The sequence below is a fragment of the Lipotes vexillifer genome, unplaced genomic scaffold, assembly GCF_000442215.2.
Source record: "Lipotes vexillifer unplaced genomic scaffold, Lipotes_vexillifer_v1.1 scaffold916, whole genome shotgun sequence".
NCBI classification, from domain to species: Eukaryota; Metazoa; Chordata; class Mammalia; order Artiodactyla; family Lipotidae; genus Lipotes; species Lipotes vexillifer.
Window position 1 is genome coordinate 2,035,716 of NW_006798383.1, and position 23,455 is coordinate 2,059,170.

At 55.0% G+C, this 23,455-nt stretch overlaps 1 protein-coding gene across 2 annotated transcripts in view; it reads right to left on the reverse strand.

The window, feature by feature from the left end:
* Positions 1-22,161: 22,161 nt before the first annotated feature.
* Positions 22,162-23,455, reverse strand: part of POLL (DNA polymerase lambda) — a 6,826-nt gene continuing 5,532 nt past the window's right edge. For both annotated transcript variants that reach the window (XM_007470363.1, XM_007470362.1), the window contains exons 7-8: positions 22,975-23,143; positions 22,162-22,526 (exon numbers count right to left, since the gene is read on the reverse strand). In XM_007470363.1, the coding sequence (XP_007470425.1) occupies positions 22,162-22,526; positions 22,975-23,143 (534 nt within the window). The remainder of the gene's footprint in view (positions 22,527-22,974; positions 23,144-23,455) is intronic.

The window sequence follows — 23,455 nt, forward strand, 5'->3', positions numbered from 1 at the left end:
GCCTACCACCTGTTTGATGATCAGGTTTGCATATGACTTTAATCCATATTTCTGATCTCCTCCTCCATTTCTCTGAGTTCAACAGACTTCCCCGAGCTGGAGAACAGAAAAAGGTGCCCTTGCTTCTTTTTGCCTTCCTCTCTTCCCTCCTAGAGTAACCCTCACTTCTACCAAGTGTACCTGAACCTGCAGGCTGAGTTTATCTCCCCAGGCCTCATCCACATAGCTGATCGCTGGCAGACCACAGCCCCTTACGTTATTCACAGTCTCAACGTAATCAGTGTTGAAAAGACAGCCATCTCTTAGTAGATTAAAGCTGAGTTTCTCTTCTTGTTACTTTACCTGTAGTTCATTTGTGACTTCACAATCCTTGGAACTGAGGAGAGAAACCAAAAAAGCATGATTATGGCTGCTGATTTCAGGTGGAACTTAATGCATTGATATCCAGAAACCTCTTCTGTTGGAAATTGAGTACCTATGACCTAAAATTTCCTGGAGGCAGATGACATCTGACAACATCTCTCCAGCCCACCCAACTGGTTCCTGGGTGGCTGTGTGGGTGTTTAAGGGTCAGTGCAGTAAACAGCATTATAAAGCTTCACGTCCCCTCTATCCCTTTCTCTTCTTGGACACTGATGGAAAAGACCAACAGGAAGGGTTAGATCTCTGGGTACCAAGGATACTAACACTTTCCCAAATCAAGCCCAACGCAGACTGTTCTGATGGATGTTCAATGGACTCCAGCTATGGGGCAGGCCTGGCAACAAGTGTGAGCCTCCCTGAGAGCTGTTGGTTGGCTCAGCCTTTATTCTCTAGACTCTTCAGTACTGGCTGCTTTGACTTTTGTGATTATGTTATGGTGATGTGTAGTCAATGTACCAATATGTTCACAACCTAGGATCATGGTAATACAGTGTGTTTTGTTTTGTTTTTAACTGTTCAGAAAAAAAGTAACTTAAATTACAAATATAAGATTAAAGTGAATGTCCTGGGTGTCTTATCTCTTTACACCAACACGAAGAGGACAATGACTTTTTCAATATAGAAACTGAGGGAGTAAACAGAGACCTTTTGAAGGTAATCTGACATGAGAAAACAATATTGAGAGAAGACAGGGCCAAATGGGTATGAATAAGTATGGGACGGGAACCCAGGCATACAATTAGTGTTCCATGTTGAATTAAATTGAAGCCAAAAGTGATGTCTAACTTGGGAACTGGTCACTATAGCCTTGGCCTACCAACCTGAGCTCAGAACTTAAGTTTTCCTCTGCCACCTCATTAGGTGAAAAGACTTGGGTTTCCCTGGCATCCCATTTGATCAGTTTCGGGATGGGAGAGCTCACATTTGGGAATAATTTCAAGAGAGATTCCAACAAGCTATAAAAATGAAGGGAGCATTGACTGGGGAATCCCACCCTCCTTCCCTTCTTAAATCAAACCTAGGGAAGTGAGTACCAGGTTGCAGCCAGACCGTTCCCTCCTCTCCTCCCTCTTCCCCTCTAGTGCCACAAGCAGGAACCTCAGCAAAAGTAACTCATCCTTGTCCTACATCTATGGGCTTTTAGTAGTGGTGGTCCTCCCTGCCTGACTAGGCCCCCTGGCTCTGTCAGCCTTGTTGTGCCTGTTGTACCTGGATTGACAACTGCGGTCATTAGAGCATTCTCAGACTATTAGATGACAGGAGCCCAGTGCAGAAGTATCCCTGCTCGAACAGGAGGCATGTTAAAGCATCAGGTGCACCTGACATTGTGCAAATGAGGAACCTGAGGAACAAGAAAAAGGGCTCCCCGCACTGCCCAAGACCACACTGGAGTCTCCTCCCTAAGAGCTAAGGAGAGGGAAAGGGAGGAGTCAGTGGACACTCCTGGGGCCACTGGCATCTACTCAGTTGTCACTTGTAGGCTGGACTCCTGAGCCCAAAATTGAGCAGAGGCTGGGCCTGGGAGGGTTATGGGTCTCACCTTGAAACCCAGTATCAAATCGCTCCCCCCTAGGAAGACTGGGGTCTAGGGCACACCCTTGGAAGACTCAGCCCTGAAATCACTTTCCTAAAGGAAGGCTGGGCCTGGAATCCCTCTCCCCTTGAAACCTATAGCTGTACCACCATCAGCAATGACTGAGGGGAGGACACCTCTCTTCATCCTGATTGGCTCTTGCCAATTAAGAGCATTTTATTAGGCTGCTAATTAAAGGCACTTTGTTAGCAGCAGGAGAGGCCGGGTGGGTGCCTGGTGAGATGGAGCCGAAGCCAGGAGAAATCATTTTCCTCCCCGGCCATGGAAGCTGAGCCTCTCAGGGAACCCTCTCAGTCCCCCAACCTCTCCCGCTGCACCTACCACACCCCTTGCTTTCAATTATTGGCTCTGAGGGGAGTGAGGTCATTACCAAGTCCAGGTGGAGAATCATTCCCTGCCTCAGACCAAATGAGGCCTTCGGGGGGGCTGTCCTTGTCCCAGTCTCAGTGCACTCGTGTACTTCCTTTGGAGTCTGGGTCCAGGAAAGGAGAAGCCCAGGGGGTTGTGTTTGTTCTCCCCACTGGAGAATGGCCCTTGGGTCCCCATCACTCAGACTGTCACTAACTTGGGTCACATGGTATGAATATCCATGCCCCCTTCCTCACCAAAGGCTCAGGAGGTTATTAGGAAATGTGACCTTCCTATCACTTTGCAAGAGCTGAGCCCACTTAGATCCAGAGTCGGTCCAGGAAGAAGGGCTGGACCCACACATTTCAGACACTTAACCCTGCCTGGTCCAGCTGAGCACCAGGAAGGAAAGTCCCCTTCCTCCAACAAGAGAGGAGGGCCTGGCTATGACTTAGCACATAGGGGCTGGCATGCAGGGTCAGAGATACCCCCTAGCCAGAACCTTCCCTGTCCCATCTTGCTGCCCTCCTCATCCCCTCACTCAACTGCAGAATTAGCACCAGCCCAGGCCGGGAGGGCGGATTTATGGCTAGGCCTGCCTCCTGCTATTTAACCCAAGGCCAGTCCAGGCTCCAGACACTAAATTAGATTTTTGACAATTAGAGACTAATGGGCACATAGCCATCCCCAGAGCCAAATATCCAGCAAGGCCGTCCTTTAATATCCACCATTGGCCGGCCAGCCCCTCCCTGGCTGCCCTCCTCTCTCCCCTGGTGGGCATTTCCCTCCCACACCCTGTATCTCTCTACCCCAGCTCTGAATGCACTCCAGAGGTTTCTCTGGTTCCGTCTCCCTCCATTTCTTACTCTCTCCTTCCCACCCTTGGCCCAGTACCAGCTCGGCTCTGGGGCTCTGCCCCTCCTTGCCCTCCAGTCATATCTCTCTATCTCTGCCTTCCCAAGGCCCATCCCTCTATAATCTTTCCATAGGTCCCTAGCAGACAGCAAGCCCCTTGAGGGCAGGGGTTTGTGCCCTACCTGTATCCAGCATGCCTAGTAACCAACGGGTGCTTAATAAGTGTTTATCATTTCCTGGGCCTGTCTCCCTGCCTCCTCCCTCTGAGTCCCTGGATCTCTAAGGCCTGCCCATGCTGCCCTCCTGGCCCTCCTGGCCCCAGGCCCTGGCCTGGCTGTGCGCCAGCATGGGCTGGGTCCTCTCTCCTTGCAGCCCCGCAGCTCTGGCCAGTCTTGGACTGGGCGGGTAATGAGATTACAGTAACTGGCATTGGTGGGGGAAGCTGCTCACATTCACTCAGGCCAGCTCATAGCTCTGTCAGGCTGATTGGTCCTGAGTGGAGGCACAAATGGCCCCCCACGGACACGCTGAGATTGGTTATAAAATTACAAGCATTTGTTCTGCTGTCAGTGGCCTTCGCTCCCTCCCTGCCTGCCTGCCTGGGCTCCTCACCGCCCCCCACCCAGCCTTCTCTCCCCTGGGGTCAACCCATACACCCTGAAGGACCCTGGCCAGGGGCTACCACGCCAGATGAGGCCAAGAGGCTAAGGCCACCAGGCTCTCCAACCAGGCTGGCCTTCTTGCCTTGGCCCTGGGATTGTCACAGCTCAGGCTGGCCTCAGAGTCACCTGACCTTGTGCTCAGGGTTTCCTATTCTCTGAAGGTAAGTGTGGGTGGGGGCCCAGGGCAAATAGGCCTTGGAATCCAGACGCTCCAACCCCAAGTAGAGGAAGATGTCCCAAGCCCAGGTCTCCCTGGGACTACCAGTGCCCACGACATTTGAGGGAGTCCAGGGCAGGGGTCGGGGTGGCTGGGAGGCTTCCATGCTAAAGGAGGGAGCAGCAAAAGCCAGGTTGGTGGGAGGAGTCCATCTCTCTTCCCTTCATGTGGCCAGTCCCCTGCCATGTACCCTAACCCCAGGTAAGGACAAATCAGCTCTCAGGACAGTTTTCCCACTCCTACCCCCAGTCCCTGGAGCCTGAGCCAGACCTAAAAGCCAATTTGGCCCACCAGATGCCTGCTATGGTACCCTCTACAGACCGAGTCCCCTTAGCCTGGCCCTTGTACTCACCCTCTAGGACCAAGGGTCAGTCAGTCCTTCTGGCCTTTGCAGGGGCCCAATTACCCCAAAGCAGATGTGCCTTGAGATCCTGGTTTGTGCTCTGGTGATACTCTCACAAAGCTACTCACTCCTTACTGGCCCTGCTTCCCTGCCTGGCACACACACACCAGCCAGTCCCTCTTACTCTGGCCTCTCAGCCTCCTTCCCACCCTCATTCCTCCAAAAAGGCCCCAGGCCCTGGCCCTTTCCTGGCCCCTCAGCTCCAGCCTCAGTCCCTGCCTGACTGTCACCGTCCTGTTGGGAGGCACCAGGGTGCCCTGCGACCAGGTGCTGGGATCCCCAGCTTGGAGTGGGAACTTGAGGGAGCATCATTTCCTGGCTGCTGCCTACAAGGTGCCTTCCTGCCATCCGTCATTCATTCTCAGCGCAGAATGTATTTGCTGCAATTACATCTTTAATTAGGGTGGTGATGGCTCATTGTTCAACAATGATGGATCAGATCCTCCTACTTACCTTCCTCCCTCTGTCCAGCACCCTCCAGGTCAGCTGTCCCCCAGCACTGGGGTTGGGAAGGGTGCACAAGAACTTGCCCTCTCCTAGGGACCACCAGATGTCTCCTTGGTCCAAAGTAGCCAGGTTGTGACAGGGAGGCAGGCTGATGTTGCCCCCATACACACACATGTCACCATCACCACCCCAGGCTGGGCCCTGAGCCACACACTCATCTGAGGGGCTGACAAGCACAGAAAACCTCACAACAAGTGTTGGGTATATGTGTGGGCAGCCCTAACTCCAAGCTCCCCTGTGCATCAACCAGGGTCTCTGGCAAGTTCTCCACTCCCATATACTTGCACCCACTCAGGCCATAGGCCCAGGTCCAAATCTGAACGTGGTGGCTGTTCAATGACAGTGTTCAGTAAATGAACATGTCAGTCAGTAAGGGGAGATCTGCTCTGAGAGGGTGAGGCTCAGAGCTCCTCATTGGAGGCCCTGGGGTGGCTGGAGTCCATGGTGAGCAGAGGGGCCAGGATGGGCAGTGAAGGCCCAGGATCCTCCAGGAAGCCTTATGGGGTAAGATCCTAATCTGGGTTAAAACCCCAATTTGGCACCTACTGACTGTATGACACTGGGTGAGTTTCCTAACCTAAGTCTCAGTTTCCTCATTTGTAAAACAGATATGAAAGCAGTACCCTACCTTGTACGATGGCTGCAGATTCACGGAGACACTGCATGTAAAGCGAAGAGTCCGGGATAAGGTGGTGGCAGCGGCAGGGAAGGGTGGTGGCTGAGCAGCTGTGGGGAACCCATCTCTACTGTGGCTGGCTAATGGCACCCGGAGCGGGGAGGTAGCCTCCATCCTGGTTTGAGGAAGGCCTTACCCACTCCAGGCGTTGTTGGGCACAATGGTGGGGGTGGCAGGGATGTGACAAGGCTGGTGTAAGATTAGGTGCACAGTAGTTGCACAGGGCATCTTCACTGATAGGAATTGGCTGACCTCCTTTCAGAGGTGCAGGGGATCTTCCCCAGTGTGGTCAGGGTCTGGTCAGAGCAGGGTCCTGGCCTGATAGTACGGGAGGGGCTGAGAGGGAGAGCCTGGAGGCCCAGCAGGGGAGCTTAGCCTGTACCTTATCTTTAAGGGGACTGGGCTTCAGGAAAGTGGGGAGGGGAGAAAGCTGGGGTGGGACCTCTAGCCCTTCTACCTTTCAGCTCTAAAATTCTATGACGCCCCCCCTCCATGGGGCCCTGTCGTCTCCCACAGAGCTTCCTCGATCCCAGGGGTCACCCCTCTGCATTCCTTCTTCCCCAGTGATGCTCTCCACCCTGCAGGGCCCACCCTCCCCAGGGTGACTCCAAGGCCCAGGCTGAAAGGATGAGCTGTACCTAGCGGTAAGTATGCGCAACATTACATATGTATATTGGAGAGTAAATAACCCCAAAAAGCGCCTTGTAAATAGACTCCAAGTTTATCCTTTATTAATGAGGCACCAAGTGCCCCGCTGTTTTAGAGCAGCGAGACTTTCATAATATCAAAACCTAAATTACACTTGCATCTCTCATCCCAGGGACGAACATCTTTCGGCTTCGTTTTCAGAGTGAGTAAGCAGGGATTCCTCCCTGCCTGCCTGGGATTTTTGTTTGTTTGTTTGTTTGTTTAATAATTTTTTAAATTTTTCGTTGCTTTTTATTTTAGACGTTGGGGATAGGAGTTTATTAATTTATTTATTTTTGCTGTGTTGGGTCTTCGTTTCTGTGTGAGGGCTTTCTCTAGTTGTGGCAAGCGGGGGCCACTCTTCATCGCAGTGCACGGGCCTCTCACTATTGCGGCCTCTCTTGTGGAACACAGGCTCCAGACGCGCAGGCTCAGTAGTTGTGGCTCACGGGCCTAGTTGCTCCGCGGCATGTGGGATCCTCCCAGACCAGGGCTCAAACCTGTGTCCCCTGCATTAGCAGGCAGATTCTCAACCACTGCGCCACCAGGGAAGCCCCTGCCTGGGATTTGTTGGCACCTTTCTTTTACTGGAGGGAGGGAGAGAGGATGTACATACACGTGCATACACACACACACACACACACACACACACACACACACACACACACACACACACACACACACACACACACCCTGAGTTCCCTTAGCTTCGTGTCTAAGGCCTCAGGTCCCAGTGGGTGAGGGCCGCCTGGGATGCTGGCCTTCATTCCAGGTACAGAGTTTACAGGATCAAGGGGTCACCCCAGGCCCTGGGGTGTGGAAGTGGGGATGGGTCACTGGACCTTTACAAGCTCTGTGACCAAGCTATTCCCTATCTCTTAGCTTCAGTTTCCCTGTCTGCGAATGGGGATAACAATAGCTTCCTCCTAGGATTGTGGTGAGGACTCAGTTAATGGGTCAGAAGTGGGATTTGGTGTATAGCAAGTCCTTGGTAAATGTGAGCTGTGATGGTGATGATGATGAAGATGGTTAGTCCCCTCTTTGGAATGGGACACCAGTGTCTTCAATTCCTGGAACACACCACATATGGGGTCACAGAGTTCCAGCCTCATCCTGGCACCAAGGTCCTGCACTGACCATGGCCCATCTCACCCTTAGCACGTGCAAGACCTGACCTTCCAGAGGCCCCCAACCCTGAGCTGAGCCAGGGCAAGGAGCCTGGACCCTCTTGGCGCCCCTGATTCCCCAAGTCCAAGGCTCTTCTCAGACTCCTTGGGGATTGTGCCTACCCTACCCCAGTCCTAGACCAAATGGATTAGCTGGGCAGGTGGGCAGGCGGGTGCTGTGTGGGCAGGATTTACAGCCTGGCTGGCCAAGCTCCTGGTGCTCCGGTGGGCGTCATGTCGAATCTGTCCCATTATATGGACAGTTGAGTTTAATAGTCATTGTGTGCTTGCTCAGAGCCCAGCAAACATCGTGGGGCGACACCCCCTTCATGTGAGCCACCCGCTCCCCACCTACACAGCCCATCCATACAGTAAATTAAAAATATGAATCACTTCTCCCCACTGCCTCCCCAAACGCTCATCTTGTCAGCCTCTATGTTGCCTTCATTTGTATTACCTTAATTTAATGTTAATTATGGTCTTCATTTACAAGGAACAAGTGGGCCCTGCTCTGCCAGGGGACCTTCCTCCCACCCCCTCCCCCTCAGCCCAGGAGGGAGAGGCTGGGGGAGAAGGGGAATTTGGGGGGGCTACAAAGGAGTAAGGAAGGGAGTTGGGAGAGGGCAGGAGATGAGATCTGAGCCATCAGTGGCTGATGGACACTCAGAAAGGGACTAGGAAGACACCCCCCCCACACCCTGTCATCAATCATTCATTCAACAGTTACTTATTGAGCACCTAATAAGTGCCAGGAAACAGAGAGATTGGGCGGGGAGTCTTCCACCCTAATAAGGGCTAATGGAGTCCCCTCGGAGTCCCCTCTGCCATCCTGAAGTGATTGTGCTAGAAAGCAGCATCAGGAAGACAAGTCATCCATGCCCCAGGTGGGCTGGTACCTGACTCAGCCCAAAGGGCACAGGACATGGGCAAGAGATCTTCTCTTCCTTCCAAGCTCCTCCCTTGGCTACTAGTGCCATCCCTACTCCAAACTGCTTCATACTCTTTCCAGGCAGGAAGTTCTTTCTGAAGTCTTTCCTGAGTCGCTCTTGCTGCAGATCATCCTAGGCTCAGAGCCTGAGTGGGGTCAGGAGGGGAAGGGTGACTCTCAGGCTGCACTGTCTCTGGAGGGGTGGGAGGAAGGCATTGTGTGGATCACACCACCACTCACCACCTCCACCACCCAGCCCTGCTGACTTGCTCAAAGTCCTGTTCTTTGAGAGGCCTGGGAGGCCTGTGACCGTTTTGGCTGTCCCTGTGCTGCCACATTCTGCCAATGGGACACACAGTCACATGTAGGCCTGTAGAGCCTGTGGGGGGCTCAATAAATGTTGGTGGCTCACGTTACACGTGTGCACACAGGGAGCTGGCAGAGGGCCACCTGCACTCAAGCTGCCATTAACCACGAACACCAGCCCCTCCCCCCCAGCACACGTCTCCTCAACTGGGGAAGGGGATCTCCAGCTGGGAATATCTGCTTGACAGATGAGGCTGTTCTGAGTGTGTGTCTGCATGTGTGGCCGTCTCCAGGGAGCCTTGATCCACACACAGGGACATGTGTCTCCCCAATTCCGGTGTGCCCCCTCAGGTTCCGTGTGCCTGTGTGTATGTGCAGGAGCGTGTGTCCAGCAGGCCTACGTGCGTGTGTGCGCGCCTGTGCTCATGCACTCGAGGCCGCCCCCCCCATCCCCTCCTGTCAGCGGCGCTGGTGACATTGGCGCAGAGGAAAGTGATGACAAATGCCCGTTATCAGCGAACGAGGCCGATGACAAATGGGCGGGCGCCCGAGCAGCCCCATTACGCTGTAATAACAGAAGATGGATGGTCTAGCGCCCCCACCCCCACCCCTACCCGCCTTCGCCGGTAACGGGAGCCCATCCGGCTCCGCCCTCCCGGGAGGGAGCCGAGCCGCTTGCTGGGCCGCCAATCACAGGCAGGGCCGAGAAGCCCAGGCCCAGGCCGCGGAGCCGGGAACCCACGCGGCTGCCCGCGGCGGAGGAACAAAGCGACGCGCTCGGGTGGGAGCAGGCGGCGCCCAGGGCAACCGGCCCGCCCGCGGCCAGGACACGCAGCTGTGGACACACATGGCCTGCACACGCGCCAGCCGCCTGCGTCCTTGCACGGTGCACCTGCAGCTCCTGTCCAGGCACAACCCCCACGTCACGGGAGCACGGACACATGCTTTCCTGCCGTGCGTGGGCATACCATGTGCAGCCCAGATCCGGGTACACACCCACCAACATAAAACCATGCACACACAGCCATGCAGACCCGTGCACCTGCAATTCATGCACGCGACTACAGAAACCACTTAGGTCTGTGAACACGTATGCTGCCAACATGCCTGCACATGGATGGATATGGAAATATGCACACACTTAAGTAGAAATGCTTATGCATGGACACAAACCCTTACACTCAGTTCTGTGCACACAATTCAGGGCCTCCAAACATGACCACACCCACACGCCAAAGATGCTCACAGCTGCATCAACAAATGTTAACTGAGCCCCTACCACGTGTCAGCTAGGTGCTGTGGAGTTACAGTGATGACTATGGCACCATCCCTGGCTTCTAGAATTTTAAGTCTACTAGACGGGGCAAACAGCTGTGAGTGAAGGCAGAAGACTATTTGTGTTTTGACCCAAGTACATAGAATGTGATGTGAGATTTCCAACTGGAAAATCAGAAAAGTCTTCCTGGAGGAGGTGACTAAAGGAAGAGTAAATTTTCAAAAGGAACTGAATTTTGAAAAAAAAAAGTATGGAGGGCTTCCCTGGTGGCGCAGTGCTTGAGAGTCCGCCTGCCGATGCAGGAGACGCGGGTTCGTGCCCCGTTTCGGGAGGATCCCACATGCCGCGGAGCGGCTGGGCCCGTGAGCCATGGCCGCTGGGCCTGCGCGTCCGGAGCCTGTGCTCCGCAAATGGGAGAGGCCACAACAGTGAGAGGCCCGCATAACGCAAGAAAAAAAAAAAAAGTATGGAAATGTGAAAGTGTAGGGAGTGCTTGGGGCCAAGATACCTAAGGGGCCAATAGTCCAGGCAAATAGTGTGGGGTGAGTGCGGTACGAGTGAGACTTCCCAGGTAGACTGGGGCCAAGAGGCTGGAGTTGGAAAGAGGCTGGGGCAGGTCCAAATGAGAGACCAAGGAGCTAGTTCCTGACATAGAAAAGGAGAGGACCAGGAGGTCAATGAATGGCGAAGTAAGTGAATGAGAGGTGCCAGGCAGGGTCAACTTCCTAGGTGTGTGACCTGGGCCGTCCCATGGGGCTGTGCATTTAGAAGAGCCCTGTGCTGGGCTTAATGCTGTCTTGAAATTCTTTATAAATTTATAATAAAGAGCCTGCATTTTCATTTGGCACTGGGCCCTGAAAAGTATATAGCCTGTCCTGGAGCTAGGGGTCTCTCAGGTTGGTCGAGTAAGACAGAAGGAGCAGATTGGGGGAAGAAGACGGTGAGTTTTGGGGGGCCAGAGAGTATATGAGAGTCTGGATATGGAGCGAGGAGTTGAGATGATGGGTAGCGTTTCCTTCTCTGGAGTGGGAGTTGGTGCCTTGCTTATGCCTCTACCCATGGTCTTTTCTACTCCACGGAGAGTCCACACACTGCCACATGCCATAAAGGTTCCTCCTAAAACATGTCTATGTACCCCCTTGCTGGAATATAAGCTCTCCAGTGTTGCCCCCACATCCTCAGGGCATGGAAAATGGTTGCCACGCAATACCTGTTTGTTGAAGGAAAAAGTGAAGGTATGCATGAATGAGCACATGTGAGTCCACATATGTACACACATTGGGCACCATGGGAGGGGTACGTGAAAGTCCGAATATGGTGCCGCTACCCCATTGCCACTTCAGGGGTTGTTCTGTCACCCTGTGTCTACTTTAGGGAAAAAAATGCCCTTGTCCCAGGGCCCCCTCATTGGGTGTCTCCTTTGCAGAAAGAGCTGGGCAGGAGTTAACAGTGAGCCCAGGACTCTGGGGTGATGGACAGGGAGGGGCTGTGGTTTGGAGCCAGAGGATCTGAATTCAAGCTTCAGCTCCTCCCTTGGCTGACTGCTCCTCTCTCTGAGCTTTAACTCTTCATCCGCAAAATGGGACTATAAGATGGAAAAGCATTTATGCCAGCACCATGATGCTGACAGAGATAATTAGGGGAGATATATTCAATAAAGTCAGGTATTGAGAGAGCTGCTTCCTTCCCCAAAACTCTGGGTTCCCTAGGGTGTCAAAAATAGACTGGGGATCCAGAGGATGACCCAGGTGACCTCAAACAGGAGGGGAGCTGGCAGACTGGAAGAAGGATGCTTTGGTCTACTCTCAATATGAGCCAGATGATCGAGGAGCTGAGACTCAGGCCCTGCCTCCCACAACACCCCTGCAAGCAGGGGCACATATGAGGCAAGGCAAATAGGAGGTGCCCTCCATGGCTAAAGTAAACACTCTGACTTTGGGTAGCTTGAGTGGGGAGAGGCAGAGGACATCTCCGGAGATATGGACCAATTGAGAGAGCCAGGTGGAGGCGGTTAAAGGTGAGTGCAGGGCACCGGTGTTGCTCTCTATTTCTTTCCCAGGGTACCCTGCCTTCTGCCCCACGGGAACTCCACCTGCTAACTTTGGCTTCCTAATATGTGACTTTCTCCGGTCTACAGAATGGGGGTGGGGGAGCATTTCCAGGAGCCCCCTCTGGTCTCCCTCACCCTCATGTGACCCACTTTGGGTCTCTCCAGTATGTCCTGGTCCCTGTCTCCACCTCCCCTATTTCAGCTGTGTTAACCATAACCTCTCAGTCCCTGTCAAGAGGCCCTCGGGAAACCCCCAGCGGAAGGGGCCTGCAGCAAGAGGTACCAGGATTAGAGAGAAGATGCCGGGAGGAAAGCGATGGGCCAGCTAATGGGCCTCGTTCGTTCCTCCTCCCTTACCAGTTCACTTTTTCTGTAGCGTTATTGACCCGTCATTAGTTATCCGCCCAAGGTCGCCGGGCCTGGCCCAGCTATAAATCATGGAGGCTGGAGGGGGGCTACTGGCAGAGCGATAGCTCCCGGAATACAGCGGAGAACTCAGCCCCCAGCACAGCGCGGAGGAGGCGCAGATGGCCCCAGTCTCGGGAGAGCTTCCGCTGAGAGGGCTAAGCCCCTCTTCGTACCCACCCATCCCTCCCTCCTTCCCTTCCTCTTCCCCCATTCTCCCCTTCCATTTGCTTTTCCATCGCCACCTCTCCTTCCATCACTCTTTTCTCCTCTCCCCATCTTTTTCTACTTCCCTCCAAGCTCTGTGTTCAAGGTTGGCGAGGTCAGGGGAACGGGGCGGGGGGGAGGGGGGTACCTGGGGCGTACTAGTTCCCTTTCACTGGGTCGTCTCACCCCACCTGGTGTCCTAGCTTAGAGCTTCCGGGAGCAAGGACAGAACTCACGCAGGGGGAAACTGAGGCACAGAATTTCGACCAGAGGTGAGTATGAAAAAGGGGTCCCACCTGATTCAGCATCAAAGGTCACCAGTCCTGAATCCGCGGACCCTGCTCCCTTACCCGGTAATGGGGAGGGTCTACCCACCCAGGGAAGGGCGCGCCGGGCCACATCCCCATCGGCCGCCTCCTCCTAAGGAGCAAGGGGCTGCGCAATCCGGACACTTCCAGCCCCAGCTCCCACGCCGGAGCTCGGAGAGAAGCTCCTGGGCGGTTCCTCCCCGGCACTTGCTGTCCTCTCTACCACACCCCCATCCCCGGCCTTTGCGCGCTCCGGGCCTCTTGGCCGGTCCTCGCGCGCCCTCTGCTGGCACATTCTGAGAAGCGCTCCCGTCGGCCTACGTTCTCGCTCCACCTCCAGCCCAACACACCTGGCGGCGGCGCCCGGCCTCCCCCAAGGCCCCGCCCACCGGCCTGACACACATTTGCGGTGCCGCCCCCGCTCGCAAGGAGGCACCCTGGAGCACTCCTCTATCCCGCCATCCCCAGCTTCTGAGCAGTCGCTGCCATTCCAGATCACAGGGAGGCCCGTTTGCCTGTTCCAGAAGAGTCGGGGGAGTGAGGTCCAGCAAGACAAAACTTGAAGCTTGGAGTGGAGAGAGCATTTCTCTTGCCCGTGGAACCACGTTCTGGAGGGGCATCTGCAGTCCGAGTCTATACGTCACAGGGCAGCAGGTGGGGTTCCTTCAGGGCATCCCCCTGGACTTGGCCCTGCAACTTCCAAAGGTACTTTGGTGGGGGAGGGTCGGAGAGGTCCTCACGGTAGGGGGACCTTGGTGATCAGAAGCTCTGAGATGGGGGCTGCAGTCCTTGGCCCATGAGGTGGGAAGCTGGGGCTGCTCAGCGCTGCAAGGCTGTTCTCTGGCATGGAGAGGAAAGACATGGCCTCTGGGGGCCTGTCTCCTGGGGTCAGACCCTAAGGGTCCTGGGCTTTCACCCCATTAGGCAGCTTGGGAGGAAGAGGGACAGGCCAGGGGGTGATCCTTTCCACTGGGGTGTCTGGCCCGGTAGGTAGGGAGGGTGGCTTGACCAGAGGCCCTTGCCACACTGGCCCCAAAGTTCTCCAATACAGCAGAGTCCAAAGTCATGGTGTTGAGAGAGGATTCCTCAGGTGAAGCCTGGAGCTGAGGGGAGGAGTCTCTCAGGCCAGGCCAGGTCTCCAGCAAGCCCTGTGTGGAGTCCATGTGGGAACAAGTCAAGTATGTGTGGAGCTATGAGCGGGGGTGGGGGGTCCAGTGTGTGCAGGGACATGTGTAGGAGCTGTGGGGGACAGGCTGGGCATGTGTAGGGATAGATGTGAGCTACAGAGCCAGGACCCTTGCCTCTAGCAGGGCTGGAGTTTGAGAGTCAATGACCCCACATCACTAATTCCCTAATGGAGGTGGGAGGTTAGGGGGTCCTATCTCAGGGCAAATGGGCATTTGCTGATTCAAAACTCCAGTTCTCAGGGGCAGGGATTGTGTCCTTCACCATCAGCATCAGGAACCTCCACAGACTCTGAAAAGCTCAGGGCTCTTTGCTTTGTGGGAGAAGCAAAGGGAGAGAAGTTAGCAGACAGCCCAGTTAGATCTGGGCTAGAGCCACTTCCATAGGGGGAGCCAGGGAAACCAGCTGGGCTTCCTTGGGTCACAGAGATCTGAGAATGAAACCCAGCTGTTCTCACATGCTGTGTGACTTAACACAAGTGAATGAATCTCTCCGGGCCTCTCTTTCCTCATCTGCCAAATGGGTATAATAGGGCTGTTGGGAAGGTTACATGATATAGTCCATGTGCCGGGCTGGGTTAAAGGTAGACTGGCCAGGCTCAGAGTCAATCAATAAATGCTGCTGGAATAAACCAGAAATATGGTGCAGCTAACCCAGGTCTCCTCAGTGGAGACTCTTTCCATAACTTGCAAAATGTCCGTTGGTCTTCCTCAAAATCCATGATGCTGGGACCTTCCAGTGGGAATCAAAAACATCTCCCGCCAGCACCCACCCAGGACCCATGAATAAATACTTTTTGAAAACTCTAGTTTGGGGGGAAGGGGAACTCGGTTTGAAAGCACATTAAATTATCAGCCACACATCCTAGAAGCCTCTGCCTACGCCAATTCTATAGAGGCTCCTCCTGTCAAGGGCCCATTCCTGTGAGGTGAGCTTGCTACTCCTCATTACCCAGGGGTCCAGACTCCACCTGGCAGGAATCATGAATTTAAATGCTTACAAGGGTTTAGTTCCAGGTGAAACAATAGGGAGTGATGAGAACTTTGGCAACTAGGGAGCAGCTCCAGTCAATTGTTGCCATGTGGGAATACGGTGGTGGTGGTTGTGGGGGGAAGTAGCATTAGGATAGAGCCTTAGACCTCTCCCAGCTTCACCTCCCTCCCCCATCGTAGGACCCTCCTAAGATACCCTTCCCCTAAGTCCTGCATATTAGGTTTCTATTGCTGCACAACAAAAGTGATAACAAATCACAACTTAGCCCCTAAAAACAAGACCCATTATTTCACAATTCCGTAGACCAGAAGTCCAGGCAAGCTCAGCTGAATTCTCTGATTAGGGTTCCACAAGACCTAAATCAAGGTGTTGGCCAGGCTGGGCTCTTATCTGGAAGCTCTGGGAAAGATCAGCTTCCACACTCATTCTCATTGTTGACAAAATTCAGTTCCTTATGGTTGTAGGACTAAGGTCCCCATTTCCTTGCTGGCTGTCAGCTGGGGGCTGCTCCCTTGTCCTTGCACAAGTCCCCTTCCATCTTCAAAGCCAGCAAAGGTGTGCTGAATCTTCTGCTTTGAATATCTCTCCTGCCCCTTCTGCTAATAGTCAAAGAAAACTGCTTTTAAAGGGCTCACATGATTAGACCAGAGGCACCCAGATAATCTTCCTTTTGCCATATGAGGTAACATAACCACAGGAGTAAAACCTCATCAGAGTTGAAGGCTTTACCCACACTCAAAAGGGAGGGGGTTATACAAGGGCAAAAGTCACTAGGGGATTTTCAGAGAATCCTGCCCACCACACCCAACCTTCAAGATGGGGCAGAAACAGCCCCCACACCCCGACCTAGATCCCAGACTTCTGTGAGACATTGAGTCAGCCACCTCCCATTTCTGGTCCCGTTTCCTCACCTGTAAAATGGGGTAACGTGGTAGATAAAATCTAAATCCCTCCCAGGTCTCACATACTCATTATGAGGCAAGAAGACGGAGAATCTGACCCTTTGGACTGCAGAGGCCCCACTGCTCAGGAACTGCATAACCCTTCCAGAAACACCCCCTGCAGGCCTTCGAAAGGGCCTTACCAAGAAAAGCAGTACAGCCACAGAGCACAGCCAAGGTGCTTAGTGTAAGAGGCCCAGCCACCCAGCTGGGCTGGGCTGTAGGGAAGTGGCCACTGCTGTTGGCCAGAGACTATGGGTGCCTGTGAGGCCCCACAGACTAGAATGGGTCCCCCCTGGAGTCTGCACAGGGCAAGGTAGCCTACACCTTGTTGGTGGGGAAGTGGGGCGAAGACCAGGTACCCTCCCTCCACCTCTCAACTGGAGCCGACCTTCAAAATCCACCTCCCAAATCCATCCTGTCTGACCCCAGTCTCAGCCTCTGGGTACCCAAAAGGGCCTTCTCAGCCTCTTCCTGTCCCTTCCACCCAGACCTAGCTGGACAGGGGTAGTTGATACTAGCATCCCGGACCCTCTGGGCTGTTCCTGCCCAGGGAGGGGCCAAGGGTCTCAGGAGTCTCTCATCTGGGAGTCCCAATCAATCACTCCACATTCCCCCGCCCCCAGCTCCCCCCACAGTAACAGAGCCTCTCTTCCAGGCTCCCCTCCAGCCCTCCCAGGCTCTACTTTCTGTTCTGCAGGCAAGCTCCCCTGCAGGGGTCACCACCCGCCAGGCTTCCACCAAGGCCTGGCAGAGGGGCTGGAAGGAGACCCTCCCCAACTCCATCCAAGCGCGGGAACTGGGTAAGAGGCGGGGAAATTAATATTAATTTATCATGATTAGGCAAATCCAGCAGGGAGAGCAGATTCCGGAGGAGGCTAAAAAGATGAATTTCAGCAATAAAATTAAATAAGGATGGACGGGCGGCCCCTCCTCCCTCCCGCTTTGCTGATCTCTCTCTTTCTTACAATTTATGAGGCCAATTATGAAGATGAGGTTGGAAGTTCCTGGAACTTCACTAAATGCAAACGGCGGTCCCTGCTGTTCCCATCAAATTAATTAACCGCGCGCTATTGATGGCCGCTCAAGGCTGACGCAGGCGGCTGGCCCTGCGGTCGCCTCCAGGACACGAGGACTCAGAGTCCGCAGCCCATTGGGCCTCTACCACCTTCTGCAGTCCCTGCCCAGCACCACAGGGGACTCCAAGGACTCCCCTTCCAGGCCCTGCCTGAGCCCTTGATGACCCTGGGGCATGCACACCGAGGTCTAGATTGGCAGACACTGACACACACCCAGGTTGTCCACACACGTGTGCAGATGCAAAATCATGAACCCGCAGCACACAAACACAGGGCCAGGGATGTACTTTAGGCACACAGGCAAATGCCCATGCAGTTAGACACAGGCACAGTGGCAGCTGAGCTGAGGGAACCGGAGCCTGGTGGGTGAGGACAGCAGGGCTAAGGGAGTCTTGCTGCGGGAGGAACATAACGTCTGGGGCCATGGGCCTGCTCCATCAGCTCCAGGCCCGGGTCCAGCAGAGCGAAGGGTCAGACAGAGGTTCTGAGCAGTGGCCCACTGCCTGGTGCCCGTACTGCCCTCCCATGGCATTCTCAGAGCCCTGCCCACAGTCCCTCCACCGCTGGGTCCTCTCCTCACCTCTGGGACATTTTTCAGTATTGTTCCCTCTTGGTCTTTCGCTAGGGCTCAGCTTCTGCACTGACCTCCAGTGTGGGGGACCAAGGCTTGCAGAGCCCCTGGTTCAGACTATGGGGATGAGGCCTGGCCCAGAGCCTTAGGCCAGTTTGGGGACTTCAGCCCTGAGGGTCCCCCTGTTCCAGAGCTCCGAAGCAGGGCTGCCCAGTGGCTCAGGCATTCTGGAAAACTATCTGGCTGGTGTCCAGACCGAAGGGCAGAGTCGACAGAGGACTAAAGGTCTGGGGGCTGAGCCCGTTCTAGGCCTGGTGCAGCTGGTGTCTGCAGGGTATGGGTAGCAGCAAGTGCCCGAACAGCTGTAGCTGCCACGTGAGGCTGATCTCTGGGATGGTGAGGAGGGCCTGGAAAGGGGGTCTCTCCTGTTGGGGAAGTGAAGAGAGGAAATGATGTCTCCTCCAAGCTGTCATTCCTAGTCCTGGCAAGAAGCATCCCATTCTGCTTAAAGGGACAGGAACCCATAACCCTCTTGTGGAGAAGCAGGACAAAGGACCTGGGTTTCCCATTCCCAGCCCTTGGGTCCTGGAAGGCAGGACATGGCTGGGCCTGTCCACCTTGCAGCGCCCACTCCAGGCCTGGGAAACCCTGGCCCTGTGCCCAAACCTGCTCCCCCAGGAGCAGCCAGAAGCCAGGAGGAAAGTTTGGCCTGGTCTCGTTCCCCTTTCAGTGCAAGTCTTGGGCCAATGTTGTCAATCCAGGCCCTGGGAAAAGATGAGGCTCGCAGGTTGGCAGGGCTGGGGCTGAGCAGCCTGGAGAGGATTGTACCTTAGGCACAAAGTGCAGGGGGAAACTGGAAGGCTCAGACTGAGCACGGGGCAGCCAGTCCATGAGGACTGGGCTCCCAGCTTTGCCTACCACCTGCCCCTCCCCTACTGCAGCCATATAAGGAGGCCCCTCCCTTTCCCCACACCCCACTGCACTTCCAGGGACATCCTCCACCTCGCAGCAGGGCCTGCTCACACCCGCCATCCCTCTGCTCACTTTGTACAGGGAAAGAACAAGACATACCCTGTCTATTGGTCCTCTATCGCTGCAGTAACAAATTTCCATACACTTAGTGGCTTAAAACAACTCAGTTATTACTAAACAGTTCTATTGTTTAGAAGTCTGACACAGGTCTCCCTGGAATAAAACTGAGGTGTTGGCAGGGCTGTGTTCTGTTACAGAGGCTCTAGAGTAGGATCTGTTTCCTTGCCTCTTCCGGTTTCTAGAGGATGCCCACATTCCTTGGCTGGTAGTCCCGTTTCTCTGTCTTCAAAGGCAGAAACATCACATCTCTCTAACCTTCCTTCCTTTGTCACCTCTCTCTCTGATTGTAGCCAGGAAAAGTTCTCCACTTTTAAGGACTCATGATTAGATTGGGCCCACTGGCTAATCTCCTCATCTCAAAATCCTTAACTTTAATCACATCTGCAATGTCCTTTTCTTACCAAGTAGGGTAACATATTCACAGGTTCCAGGGATTAGGCTGTGGACATCTTTGGGAGACCGTTACCCTGCCCACCACACCTGTGGTCTGGCCAGAGACCACTGTGGCTCAGGGAGAGAGTGACAATGAGCTGAGCTAGGGGCAGGAAGTAGGCCTGAGGGGCCCTTCCTCTTTGTTAGGGCCAGGTGGTGAGTGGGTGGTAGTTTTGGGGTGCTCAGTTGCTAGATAGGATGCTGATTCCCGCCAGGGCTCCAAAATTCAGTCTCCCTTTTAGCAGGATGGGGCACTGGGTTGAAAGCCCACCCAGGAACCAGGCTCAGCTCTCAAGTGGCTGGGGAACCCCCCAACACACCCTTTGCTTAGTTTGGACTCAGAGGATCGCCCCCTCTGCCAAACTGGGCAGCCTTCTCAAGACACAGAATCCCTCCATTAGCTCTTCTCCTGGGCTCCTGTGCCACATTGAGCAGCCCAGAGGACACCATCCGCAGGATGGGTCTCTCTGGAGGGTGTGGGCACTCCTTTTCAACACATGATTTCCTGTTGCCCTTACCAGGATGTGGGACCAGGAATTTGTACGGTTTGAAGGTGGTCTCCAGAATTCTGAGTCTCCTGGGGGGGGGGTTGGGGGGTTCTTTCCCTCCTTCCCACAAGAGACGGTACCAGATCCAGAAGTCAGCACCATCCCTCCCTATGGTTCTGAAGACTTCCTGTGTGTAGGAAGGGGTTAATTGGCCAAGTTATCCTGTGACCCACTGGTTCCCTCTTCTCCTAGCCCTGGAGGCCTTGCTCCTCTGGGTCTGGAGAGGCTGCTTAGCAGGCTGGGGCATTCAAGTGGGAAGCGAAAAGAGAGGAGCAGCAACGTTCGGACATGGACACCCCAGGCTTTGGGCTTCTGTCAACTCCACCCCTTACTGGGGATGGTGGCGAGCATGGAGGGCCCAGTTGAGTAGACTAGCAGAGCTCCTAAGGGGGGCTAAAAGCAACCCTAACACCTGGGGGGCCCAGAGATGTCCCAGCTCCTCTTTTCCACTCCAGGCCCGGGGCAGCCACACCTCCCTGGGAGTAGGAAGCTCCGAGGAGAGGCTCGCCCCTCACGAAAGCTTCTGGCCCTTTGATGTGGCTTCTCTGGTACTGAGCTGTGAAAGGGGCCCTCCAGACTCCCACGGCTTTTGATTCCTTCCCTGGCATGACCCATGCAGGCAAGGCCCCATGGCTTGGACTTCAGGGTTCTGAACTAGAGTTCAGGGGCCCATTCTAAGGTTGCTGGGATCTCCTGACTGAGACCAGGCCAACAAAGGCCAGCTGTGGGACTCTGCAAGTTACCAACAGATGCAGGACTCGGCACCCGCCCCCTCCCCACCTCACAGTCAGCACACTCAGGTGGAGCCCATCTCTGCGGCCCGGGCTCCTTGGTGCTCCTCCAACGCAGCCACATTCTCCTGCCTCTGAGCCCGATATTCTTTATATTGTACTTGGTATGCCCAAACCTTCCCAGTGCCCCTCTCCCCTTACCAAATGTTTCCTGTCCTGCAAGGTCCAGTCTACGAAACCATCCTGATGCCACTAGCTGGACCCTCCTAGCTGCTCTATCAAACTATGCCCCTCAGCTTGACTTTCAGTCCTCTACCAGCCTGGCCTTCTCCCGACACCCAGCACGTAGCATCCCCTCTAAAGCAGGTCCCTTAGTTGTCCCCAAACAGAGCTGCTTACCCCTTTCAAATAGGCTATTTCCTGCCAGGCTGCCCCTCGCCTCCTCCAGGCAGCCTTCCCTGACTGCCTCAGCCCTGTCAGTGGCACACAGGTCACCATTTAGTTCTTCCTAATGAGCGTTGCCACCTTTGTTCACGTCCTCAGATAACCTGTTCTATGGCAGGGTCCACAGGATACGCTGATGGGTAGACAGGCGCTCCTAATTCCCGACTCCACGAATTCTCCCTTTTAATGTCCACCCCTGCCCCCTTCTGAGTTGTTCAAGAGCTGAGTCAGTCCCGGCCTGTTTGGAGAACAGTTAACTGGCCTCTCTGAGTTCCCATTCACCTCCTATCTCTGTCCCCGCCTGGGAGAAGAAAGGCAGGCAGAGGCTGCAGCAGCTCACAGACACACCAGGCAGGTTGAATGTCAAGTGCACTTTACTGGGTCCCTGGGCCTTCCAACGCTATCCTCATCGCGCCTGGGGTGCCCCTTCCCTACATTGCCAGCTGCACAGGAAGTGGGGTGGGCAGAGGGAGCACACGTGGAGTGGCTCATTCTCCTGCTCTGAAGGGTCTTGGATGATGTTGGGCCTCAGCTGTATGCCTCTCCCCTGCAGCCCCCATCCCATGCTAGACCCTCCTTGGGATAGAGAAGGGGGATGCCTGGGCCTTCCACACAGGAAGCTGGCCTCAAACCAGGCACCAGTTCCTGCTTAAAATGGGGCAGGGGGCCTGTTCTTGGCCCTTTTGTCATAAATTAATTGTCTATATATATGTGGGTTTACTTTGGGGCTCTCAATTCTGCTCTGAAGGGTTTTGGGTGATGTTGGGCCTCAGCTGTGCGCCTCTCCCCTGCAGCCCCCATCCCATGCTAGACCCTCCTTGGGGTAGAGAAGGGGGATGCCTGGGCCTTCAGCACAGGAAGCTGGCCTCAAACCAGGCACCAGTTCCTGCTTAAAATGGGGCGGGGGGCCATGTGCAAAACTCTCCCAGGGGCAATGGCGAGGCAGAAGGGGCAGCATCCTGTTCCTGTCAGGGAGAGGGCTGGGTAGCCCTGGGAGCCAGGCTGGCCTTTTCCATCAGGCCCAGAGGAGCTGGTGGTTGAAAGAGTGAGGTTCAGCCAGCTGAGGCTGGAGGAATGGCCAGGAGGGGCAGCTGGTCCAGCTTGGCACCCCCTCCCCCAGTCGTGGGTCACCAGTCCCGCTCAGCTGGTTCTCGGTAGGGCAGGCCTAAGAGCCTGAAGACATCCTTCTCAGTGGGGGTGGGCAGTACTCGGCCAAGCCCCACCTTGAGGCCTTGGGTGTCCCGGACCACAGCTGTGCTAAGCGCATGCTCCGACAAGCTCATGCCCTTGGTCTTGGCCAGAGCCCTCATGGAGCGGTTGAAGTGAGCAGAGCCAGTAAAGTAGAGCAGGGCACAGGCAAACTCACTGTAGGGAACTACAATGATGTCCAGTCGTCGGTGCCGCCGCCCCGGCCCCGGGAGCTGGCATACACCCAAGTACTTCTGCTGCTGGCCGTTCTCCTCCTGGCTCACCAAGTCATCCGTCAGGAACCCTGGCCCAATACAGGAGGGCTGTTGGGAGGGCAGGGAGCCAGGCCCTGGGCTGCCCAGCCCTGGGCCGCCTAACCTCCCAGGCTTCTCCTGATTATCCTTGGGTCCTCTATTCCCAGCTCATCTACTTATTTGCTGGGCGACCTTGCGCTCTCCAGGTCTGTGTCCTTTTCTGTAAAACATGCATAGTAATTCTTCTCCAAATCCCCCACAGGGGCACAGAATGATCAGAGGAGGCACTCAGACCGCAGCTATTACCGAGCACCTCTTGGGAGGTAGGGGAAGCTGATTCATCTCTTCCCTGCAGTGGCTCTGGCCACAGGAGAAAGGTGGAATTTTCATGAAGCAGCCTTCCCCTGCTTCCTGCCTAGGGATTGCCACTTTGAGGTTCTCCCTCCTGGGGGCCACTCCTCCCCTGCCCCCGGGCTCACCCAGGGGTGGGGCTTATACCTCGCTGCCGGAGGCTGTCCAGGAGGCGGCTGAAGATGCCCTGGTGAGACCGGCCGTCCGGGTGGGTGACCAGCACGTCCACATCACCGCAGGTTGCCTTGCCCCGTCGGTACGAACCACATGCCACGCACAACAGCCCAGGGTTGAAGGCCTGAGCTGCTTCCCGGACCTGAGAAAGGACAGCGAGGGGGGTGAGGCCTGTGGGCCTCAAGCCCTGCCAGGAATTCATCTCCACAGCAGCGCAAGGGCCTTCCCTGACTCAGGAGCCCATATGCCCCCTCATGCCCCAAGCCAATCCCTGGATGCATGATCCTGCCTGAGGGAGAGAGCCCCAAGGAACAGAGGCAGAGCTCCACCCTGGAGAGTGGCAGGTCTCCAGCTTGGCTAGGACAGAAGAGAAGAAAACGTGCTCACATCACCGGGGGTGGCCTGAGGAGAGAGATGAGAAGATGTGCTCGGATTCTGAGGGAAGGCACCGCTC